At 40.0% G+C, this 10,895-nt stretch overlaps 1 protein-coding gene across 1 annotated transcript in view; it reads right to left on the reverse strand.

Moving 5' to 3' along the window:
* Nucleotides 1-9,166, reverse strand: part of CLYBL (citramalyl-CoA lyase) — a 145,734-nt gene extending 136,568 nt beyond the window's left edge. The window contains exon 1 of the mRNA XM_050950662.1: nt 8,873-9,166. Within this exon, the coding sequence (XP_050806619.1) occupies nt 8,873-8,940 (68 nt within the window). The 5' untranslated portion in view covers nt 8,941-9,166. The remainder of the gene's footprint in view (nt 1-8,872) is intronic.
* Between the last annotated feature and the right edge of the window lie 1,729 nt (nt 9,167-10,895).

Raw genomic sequence — 10,895 nt, forward strand, 5'->3', positions numbered from 1 at the left:
GTGGGAGCTTGAATGCTAACTCAAGAGAATGTTTTTTCTGAAATCCTATAGGTTTGCCCTAAATACCCAGTTGCCCCACTCAGTGATTTGCTGGTAACAATCTTGCCTTTTGACATCAACATCAGTGTGTCACAGGGAAAAAAAAAGGATAAAGCTAAAAAATAAAAAGTATGTTTGTTCAGTCCTTTGCCAAAGGTACCAACCATATCATCTTGTGATGCAGAACCACTGATTCTGAACTCCTCTGCAGTAGCTGGCAATTATGCCCATGGAATGCTTAAAATTATGATGGCACAAGTGCTCAACTATAGGAAATGAATAGAGGAAATTTTAGCTGGAAAACCCAAGAGAGCCATTTTGTCAAAACTCTGGGTTGGGTGGAGACCAGAGAAAAAGTACAATTAATAGAGGGACAGATGGCTGAGTAAAAACAAAAACTATTATCTAAAAAATTGGCCAAGGAAAGCTTAGCAACTGACCGTTGAGCTGAAATAGAAAGCTAGATTAGATACAAAAATGTCCATGTTTTGGGCATTCCAAAGGATAAGAGGAAAAGAAGAACTACTGTCATGTATGGCTATATTAAATACCTGCCATGCTCACATTAAATATTAAGGAGGACCTAATTTATATATAACAGGCATTTACAATTCTTGTTGGAAAATGGATTAAAAGGAGCAGAACTGGATCAAAAAAAGCATCCAGACTCTCAAGATCAAGACAGGATCCTGTGAGCAACCTGAGCACAAAAGACATCCCATGTGACGATAAAGTTTTTTTTCTCTAATTTTACACTAGCCACAGAAATTCCTGAATATATTCTTTGTGGATGAGAGGGCCAATACCTTGGTCACATTCCCAAATGAGCTAAGAATTATCCACAAATAGAAATAGTTACATTTTCTGGGATCACTCTACTTTTGAAGTTCTTTTAATTGATGTTCTTTCACTATTGGTCAAGCTTGTAAAGAAAATTGTGAACAGCAACCAAAATGATATCACAGACAATAAACGTTGGTACACAAAAAGATGGCCCTGGATGTGCTGAGGATCCTGTCATCACAAGGGGCTCTCAATTCCCAGGGGTCCCTCAATTGAAGCAATGCTTAATGTAGGCTAGTTTTCCTGGAGGGCATTGGGAACACTGTGTCACAGTTCAGAGACAGTCTGAATGTCTAAGGTGCTCATTGTCATGGAATCTAAGCATCAATCAGCCTTTCATAGAAATATAGCTGTGTGAAAGACCAAAAAAACCAACACCCCCTCCCTTGTCCCCCCCACCCCCCGTAACTATGGTCAAAGCAAAGCCATTTATAAATTAAACTATTCCCCTCCATGCACTAAAGAATCAACACCAATTCCAAATAAATGGAAGGACCTGCTCTAGCAGGAATATTACTCTTTCAATGCACTACACCTAGAATGAAAAGTACATGAGATATGTAAACATAACTTTCAGTCTAACCTAGACAGAACAAAGCAATTGTTTAAACTGTCTACTAAATAGGTTCTAATGTGCATTTGAGCCACTATATTCATACTATCAAGTGATATTTAATGTTTTGTGTGCTTTCCCTCTTCAGTATTTTTCCAAGTATTTTCATTAACATATATTAACAACATTCAGAGAATTAAGTATATACTACATTTGTATGGTGATGTCAATATTTTGCAATAAAAGTGTGGGGTTTTTTGTTTTTGTTTTTAAAAAGAAAGCTTCTTAATTTTTCTATTTACAATAATTAACAATTACAGCAACACTGTCAGTGTTGCTATAGTTACGACTGCATCAGCCTTTCACTTACATCTTGCTGTTTTCAAGGGTCAATAACTCAGTTGTCAAAAAATCTCTCTGGGCAGAAGCTTGACATACTACATATTAGGTGTAAAATTAAAAAAAATCACCGTGTCTCTTTTAAAATTATTAATATGTTTATTTAATAGAGTGGTTTCAGAGGATTTTTTGAATGTCTGTAACTTCAAAGGAGCTCATTTAAAAAATCTAGTACTTGGCTGTCCATTTGTCTGTAATGCGTATTAGTGCTTTTGGCTGTTGTCATAAGCAAATGAGGAAAAGCCACCACTTTTTTCAGTTAGAAAGGAAGAAATCCTGTGCATGGGTAGACTCTCCCAACAAAACTTCCTGAGGATTTTTAGGCACAAAGGCTTTGTGCGCATGTGCAGCAGCTGGATTAACACAATAGACCATAACGGCCCTAAGAGTCGTTACGGTATATCAAGTGAGTAAACTGAAAACTAGGAAGGATTTACACAATGACCATAGTGGCTCCCTGGGAGCCGTTATGGTCTATCAGGTCAAAAATCCACTTTTTAAAGAGTGCCTAAATATGTGTATATCCAATAGGCCTTGGGTCTTCAGAGTAACTACCACGTTTTCAAAATGAGCATTTTGAAAGAGAGCAAAGCATATTTAACAAAGTAAATATACAACTTTTAAAATGTTTAAGATACATTTTGGTAATCTAAATATGGTTATTTAACATTATAAAGACTTATAACAAGCCTAAAAAGCGCATGTTTAGCTAAGAAACTCTCCTGCTCTCTCAGGTACAACATGTTTTAGACATTGTCGCAAAAGATATTTTTCACTTTTAAAAAAAAAGAATTAAAGCAAACAAGGAAATTAAAAATCAAAATTCACTACATTTGAAATAAAATTAAGGTCACACAGGGAATACCAAAATCATAATTATCATTAGTCTTGCGTTGTTTTGCTCTACTTTAATTCTCCCACATCGACAAAAGTTAAGGTTGCAGCTTAACACTGCATTTCCTTACTTTTGTCCCAGTGGGCCAGAGACCAAAAAAGTTATTTAAACTGTGACTTTCTAAATAAAAGCAGTCTCTACTTAAAAAAAAAAACAAACTGCAATAAATCATTAGCCTACTTACTGTTTATTCTTCCCCTTCCTTTACATGCAATATTTGGTCCTGCAGCAAACCTGTAACAGAACACTTTCTCTCTATGACCAGAGATAACAGTAATGTTGAAAGAATGGCCTCACTTGTCAAAGATTAGAGGGTTGTCTGCAGCCTACTCTCCTCTTTAGCAGAGCCAAATAGGACCAATAAATGCTAATACTCAGCATGATGCATCAAGAACTTTAAGCCTCAACACTGACTAAGAAGAAAGTACCACAAATTTACTGAAATTATCCATAGCACAATACAGAAGAGAAGGAATTAATCAAAGTCTCTCTCTTAATGCAATGCTTGATTGAACTATCCCAATCCCTTTTTAAATAGGATAACCTAGTGGCAAGTGACCTCGATGACACATCCCAGAGAGGTACACAAGTACCACTTGTTCGATTTTTTTTTCTTTTATGACCTCATTAAGAAGGATTTTGAAGACTGTTCCTGAATATGAGAACAAAGTGTCTCAAGATATATCTAGATTTTTTACGTCTTTAGCCTTTCGCTGTTGAGATGGCTTTTGAGAATTTATAAATCAAGTATAGATATAAGAAAAACAAAAACAATCCTGCACAACTAAATTCATTAAAGCTACCTTTTCTAAATGCAAAGGCTTGTTAAGTCTCCAAAACCAGGAAAGTTTTGCCAAGACCAACTCATGATCACATCTTCCCCCTCCCCTCACCCTCCCTGTTATAGTTCTCATTAATTAGATCTGGCTGCAGTTTTCACTTCCCTATCAGGGATGATGCCAAATCTGCTAATGTGAAAAACTCAAACGCCAGTAACATTTTTTCCTAAGTGTTTGTTGATTCCACGCTTGGATTTAATATGGAGGATTATATTTTATAATCAGAAGCAAACAAACAGATTTATAACTGAAGACTGAAAGGCAAACAGCAAAAAAGCAAGCCAAGTACTGAGCCTAAATGTAGCATTTTTATTGACTTCTTAGAAACCAAATAACCTGGCATATTAGTGTGTGCATTCTGCAACAGACATTCAGCCCTATTGTACTACTTAGAACGGAATAAAAAGAAACCCTACTGTTTGAAATCCAGCGGAACATCCCCACAACAGAGCACAACTGTTCCCTCATGCATGAATGGGAAGGAGATGAAAGAAAAGATGGACTTCTGAGGTACAGCAAAAAACAAAGACAACAAAAGTGCTGATCATGAGGGAATGACACAACTCATTGCTGCAAAAAGGATGAGAGAAAGGAGCTCAAACAATGGTGCAGACAGCTAAGTGACATGTAGAAGAATTGAAAAATCTACAGAAGTGTCTTTTCTTTCCACACTTGATGAGAAACAATTAAATGTTGGTACATCTGTCATAAAAAAGATAATTGAAACCTGTTACCATCTTATAGATGGTAACTTAACTACCAAAACTGTAACTGTCCAATTAAATGTTGCCCCCTCTGTTATCTACATCACTTGCTAAAATGAAAAACCTTTAATTCCTGTGATAATTTATCACATCTGAGTCTGTTATAAATTATAGAGTTGAGTGGGCCCATTATAAGATATATATGCACACAGATCGAGATTAGACAGACAGACGAATAGAAAGGAAGATATGCATGCACACCCACACCCCAGTGAAGTTGAGTTCTGCAGTTAAGGTTTTCGATAGGGAGTCCAACAACAGGATAATCGCCAAAAGCCTCATTAGATGTTTACTCCTCTGGATGTCTAACAGCCTGTGAAAATAATACTGTTCCAAACTAATCTACTGACTGTTGCTATTTGCTTGATAACATGCATCAGCCCACAAAACTGAAAAGTAGTTATTGACCCTGTCAGAATACCTGATTAATGGATAAACGCTGTAATTGATTAGCAGAGAAGTGTGAATTAAAACAGAGTACAGCATCAATAATGAGTCTCTGACAAAAGGTAGCTGACATAAAATGTAAAACGATACCCTGCAGCTATACCTCATCAAAGACATGCTTTTCTTAAAAACAGAAGAAAAAAAACGAGCCCAGTGTCCTGTCCTCCGCAGTTCTTTAGTCTTTTCTCTTGGTAATGATGCTGTGTACTAAACCACCAGCAAAACGTTATGGGAACTACTCATGAATCCACCTTCATACATCAAGTAATGTGAGGCAGTTAAATGACTCCATTATTCTCCCACTTCTTTATCCATTAAAGAAGTCCTATGCTCTCTTCATTTTATCACTGTGAACTCTCTACCGTCATGTTCTCAGAGAAACGTAAATTTTGCTTGCACCCAATGCCCTCTTCAACAGGATACTATTGCTGCCACTGCTGGTTGTGCTGCTGGTGTTTAGCGCTAAAGCAAAAGGCAAGTTGCCATTTGTGCTTGATGTGTGAGTGTATATAATTTTTAAATAAAATGATTTATAAGTAAACTTCATGTACTGTACGGATTTGGTTTTTTTTTAAACCTGAAATGTCTGCTGTAATTTTCTACTTGTTACACCTTCCGACATTTAAAGTCAGCCAACTGAGCCAGCAACTGCTGCAAAAACTCCTAGAAAAAGAAAAATAGGTGTGTTGCAAAGGCAGGCCACTCAGCCCCCCATGGGGTAGGGATGAGGGAAAAGGAATCAACTTGTGATGCTTTTCCAACACTTAACCCATATGGAGAGTGAAGAAGGGGCACTGATGAGTTCTGAAGGGAGGCCATTCCATTCTTCATCAACTAGAAGGACTGTGTGTGTGTGACAAAATAAGGCTTCAAAGCAGCATTAAAACAGGAAAGAAGAGGGATCATTAGGCCTTCCAAAATTATGCACAGGGGGCCCTCAAAGAAAAGGAAAACAAGTTTACAGTGTGGTGTTTGTAACCATAAGACTGATTCTTCTGCATTGCACCTTCAGGAGTAAAGTGGGCTGCCTAGCTTTTCTGTAGAACACACCTTGTAAGTTGGGTCAAAATGGCTTCTGTTACAAAGCAAGTCTCTTACTTGCTGTCTCTTGGAGATGTTATATTTGTTCTTTCTTCTTTGTTTAGTTTAAACAATCTAAAAATAAATGTCATCATATTCAAAGTACCCAATTGCTCTTTGTGTAGGGAAAACATACTGAAGTTATCTCTACAAGACAGAGGGCTTGAGATTTTCCCCAGCTCAAGAAAAACCACTAACATCACACTCCCTCATTTTTATTAAATTAAAAAGCACACAAGTATGTGATTCCCATCTTAAAACATACTTATTCCTCAAGCATACAAATGCCTAAATATAACTGTTACTGGCTAGCAAATAGGTGAAAAGAAATAGACGTGACATATTTTGATTTTACTAAGGCTTTTGGCACAGTGCCACTTGACATCCTCAAAAGCAAACTGGAGCAATGTGATCATGATGAATTTATTATAAGGTGGGTGTATAGCTGACTAAAAGCCCATGCTCAAAGAGTAGTTATCAATGGTTCACTGTCAAACTGGGAGGGCATGTCTAGTAAGGTCCCAAAGGATCTGGTTCTATTCAATATTTTCATTAATGACTTAGATAATAGAGTATGCTTATAAAATTTGCAGATGACACCAACCTGGAAGGGGCTGCAACCAGTGATGAGCTGACAGAGTGTTAACAACCGGTTCCCTACCGGGTCTTTGGTGGCACTTCAGCAGCAGGTCCTTCATTCGCTCCGGGTTTTCAGCAGCACTTCGGTGGCGGGTCCTTCAGTGTCACCAAAGACCCAGAGTGAGTGAATGACCTGCCACCGAAGTGCCAATGATGACTCAGTAGGGAACTGGTTATTAAGTGCTGTTTGGCGAGTACAAGCCCAAGACCCCCCACCCTAACTGCCCCTCAAGGCTCCATCCCCTACCCACTCACCCTGATCCCAGTCCCCTGACTGCCCCGACCCCATCCACCACCACCCCAACAGACCCCCACAACTCCCATGCCTACCCAACCCCCGCCCTGTTCCCCATCCCCTGACCGTCCCCCTAGAACCTCCACTCCACCCAACCGTTCCGTGTCCCTTATCCAACCCCTCCTCCCAGCCCCAGCCCGGCCCCCTTACCATGCTGCTCAGGGCTGTGTGTATGGATGCCAGGTGGCATACTGGAGCTTGCAGCCCCGCCCCTTACCACGCCACTCAAAGCAGCAGGAGCTGCAGAGCTGCCCAGGAGCGGTCCAGAGCGCTGGCGCCAGGCTCTGCCAGAGGGGGGAAGGCCTGTGAGGGGTCAGGGAAACCTCCCCAGCCAGGAGCTCAGGCTGGCCGGACAGGATGGTCCTATGGGCTGGATATGGCCCATGGGCTGGAGTTTGCCCACCCCTTTAACAACCGTTTCTAAACCGGCTTCTAAATTTAACAACCTGTTCGCGCAAACCGGCTCCAGCTCATCACTGGTTGCAACCACTTTGGAGGCCAGGATTAAAATGACCCTGACAAACAGGAGAATTGGTTTGAATTCTGCAAGATGAAATTAACTGAAGACAAGTGCAAAGTTCTTCACTTAGGAAAAAAAAAATCAAATGCAAATTACAAATAGGAAATAAGTGGACAGGTGGCAGAACTGCTGAAAAGGATTTGGGAATCATAGTAGACCCCAGATTGAATGAGAGTCAACAACGTGATGCAGTTGAGAAAACAGCATTCTGGGCTGTGTTAACGAGAGTGCTGTATGTTAAGACCCAGACAGTAATTGTCCTGCTCTGCTCAGCAGTGGTGATGCCTCCACTGGGGTACTGTTAGGGTAACCAGATGTCCTAATTTTATAGGGACAGTCCCAATTTTTGGGTCTTTTTCTTACATAGGCTCCTATTAGCCCCTCACCCCCGTCCCGATTTTTCACATTTGCTGTCCGGTCATCCTAGGTACTGTGTCCAATTTTGGGTACTACACTTTAGGAAATATATGGACAATTGAAGAGTGTCCAGAAAACAGCAGCAAAAATGATAACAAAGCTGCCCTGTGTCATAGCTGCAGAACATGTCTTGAGGAACAAAGACTGAGGGGGGACTGATAACAGTCTTCAAATATGTTAAGGGCTGTCATAAGAGGACTGTGATCAACTGATGTCTGTCCACTGAAGGAAGTAATCTACAGCAAGGGAGATTTAGGTAAGATATTAGGAAAAGCTTTCTAACTATAAGGGTAGTTAAGCTCTTGGAATAGGCTTCCAAGGGAGGTTGTGGAATCCCCATCACTGGAGGTTTTTAAGAACAGCTTGGAAAAACATCCATCAAGGACAGTCTAGGTTTAGTTGGTTCTGCTTCTGTACAGAAGGCTGGACTTGATGACTTCTTAAGCCCCTTCTAGCCCTCCATTTCCAGGATTCTGTTATCCAAAATGAAAATTTGCAATTCTGTAACTAAAACACAACAACTGAGTTATCCATCTTCTACCTATTTACCAATACATCTAGTTACTGATATATTTTTATTGATTTATAAACTTTTTTGGCACCTCGCCTGTTGTAAAGTTTCAACCAAATCAAATGTGAGTAAAAATACACTCAACTAGTGCTGAACCTGATCACAAGGTTATAGGACTTTTACAAAACAACATTCTGAATTCAATTGTCCAATCTTAGGACAGTTGCCAGAACAGACTAGACCATTGGTCCATTTAGTCTGGAGTCCAGTCTCTAACAATGGTCAGTACCAGATGCTTTCAAGAAAGGTGCAAGAAACCCCCATAGTTTGCAATTACAGAATAACTGCCCATAGGAGAAGATTAATCTTAACACCTTTAAGTAGAGGTGATTTAAGGTCTGAGGGTTTATATCCCTTCCAAATTTAAAAAAAACAAAGACAACTTATTAAGAACAGATTGGACAAACACTTGTCAGAGATAATCTAGGTTTACATGGTCCTGCTCTGGCATAGGACGCTGGACTTGATGACTTCTCAAGGTCTCTTCCAATCCTGTATTTCTATGATTCTATAACATGAAGAAAAAGTCGAGTTAGCTCTGGCATTTTCTCTCATCCCCAGCTCTGCTTACATCCTGGTCTGAACTCCCAGCCAGACCTCACATATTTCCCTCACTGGGACTCTGACATCCAGTTCCATCCAAGTCAGGGTTTCCTGCCTGTCAGGAGCCTCCTGCTCACTGGGCTTTATCCTCCAAGCTCCTTGGTGTCACCGCCCTGCAAGAGGATTTTTTCCCCTCCCTGCAATGTTCACCAGCACAGCTAGAGCTCCCTAGGCTTCGCCTTTTTACTGCAGCCACCTTCTCCACATTATAGGCAATTGCATGATACCCCTCAGGTGAGGCATATTTTGTAATCAGGGTTGGTTTAGCCCCAGGCTTTCCAGCCTACAGGGGAAGCCGCCCTGTGTCATAGCTGCAGAAGATGTTTTGTATTTTCACAATATGCTTTATGACTATGTTAGCTGTTACCTCTTTCCCAGTTGAAACAGTGTACTGAACATCCATTCATAAAAAGTTCAGGATGATTGCACCTGAGACGCTCATCTTTTTCACTGCCTGAGCAGATGGCAAAGACCTCTCTTGTTATACTCTTCTCTGCATTGTTAGATGGCATCCTCAGGAGTCTGGACACAATATTCTGCAGTTTTCTTTCTGGACATAGGATCAACAGCAGGAAGCAGGAACACATTATTCCTGTCTTGGAGCTATTAATGGGCCATCTCCTGTGTTCAACAAGCTACCCTGCATTAATGTCAATGCTGATTCTTTTAGTTCTTCCTTTATTTTTTCCACTCTCTCTTCACTTGTAGTATCTAATAATGGATGTAAAACTGCCTGCAGGAGTATATGAAGAGTGAAGTGCTTTAATCATTTGTTTAAATTGTTCATTTCATTCTATACCGAAGGCAGCGTTGTTAGTCCTCCATCTACCTCACCTTTCTCCTCTCCCTTCCTTACTTTCATCCTCATTCCCTCACCAACTTCCTTTCTTCTCTTCCTCTCCCTGCCTCCTCCTCTCCTGATTCTTTCCCTCTTTTACTCACCCACACCATTTAATCACTTTTGTTCTTTAACACACTATTGTTTTCTAAAACAATCATATTCACCATGATTCATGCACAGCAAAACACGTGATCTCTTCACTGGAACTCTTGCCCCCTTTTCCCATTCTCCATATTGCCTGTCTTATCGATATGTATATTGTAAATTTTTCAGCAAAGGGACCAAGTCTCTATTTGTTCATATGATGACTAGCATACTTTTGCGCTCTGTGAAAAATAAATATTTATTTTTCAGAGAGAAGTACGCTAGTCATCAACATATATATATCAACAGGGCATGGACAGTCATTTCAGTCATTGGGATAGAAAAAAAAATGGATCAGACTCTCCAAAATATTGTGGAGGAAGAAGCTGCAAAACTTGGTAGCCACCTGGCTGTGCAAAGACAAGAGTCAAAGATGATTCAATGGCAGGGAGGATGGTGGTTTTCTCCACAAAGCTGGAGAATAGTACAAGTGAGAAGTCTGAGGAGAACAATAAGGACCCTGCTTTTGGTCATGGTAAGCTTGAGATGAAGACTATGTCAAGAGAGTCAGTTATGCAGGACAGCACAAAGGGAGAAGTGTGGTGTTAGAATTGTAAGTCCTCAGTCTAGAGATGGTTGCATAGTTGAACACAGAAGTCAATGAGGTGATGCAGCACAGAATGAAAAGGAATAAGAGAAAGAAACAAAGGACAGAGCCCTGAGGGATGCTTACAGAGAGGAGGAAATGGGAGGAGAAGTCAGCAGAGGGGTACTGGAAGAGCAGTTGAAGAGATAGGGTCATTTACAGAATCTGGTCCAATGATATTGAGAAAACAAATGGAGGATACAGCTATGGAAACAGATTAGAAATTTGCTGTTGCATTACTGAAGTGCCAGAACACCCAGGCTTTCCAAATAAATATTTCCTTACCACTGAAGATGAAAAGTTTGTTCTATAAATAATATATTTAAATTATAAAATTAAAAAGTTAGGAACATAGATAATTCTACTGCTATAGGCATTGTGTAGGGTGACTAGATGTCCTGATTTTATAGGGACAGTCCC

Source organism: Gopherus flavomarginatus, chromosome 1 (genome assembly GCF_025201925.1).
Source record: "Gopherus flavomarginatus isolate rGopFla2 chromosome 1, rGopFla2.mat.asm, whole genome shotgun sequence".
Classification (NCBI taxonomy): domain Eukaryota; kingdom Metazoa; phylum Chordata; order Testudines; family Testudinidae; genus Gopherus; species Gopherus flavomarginatus.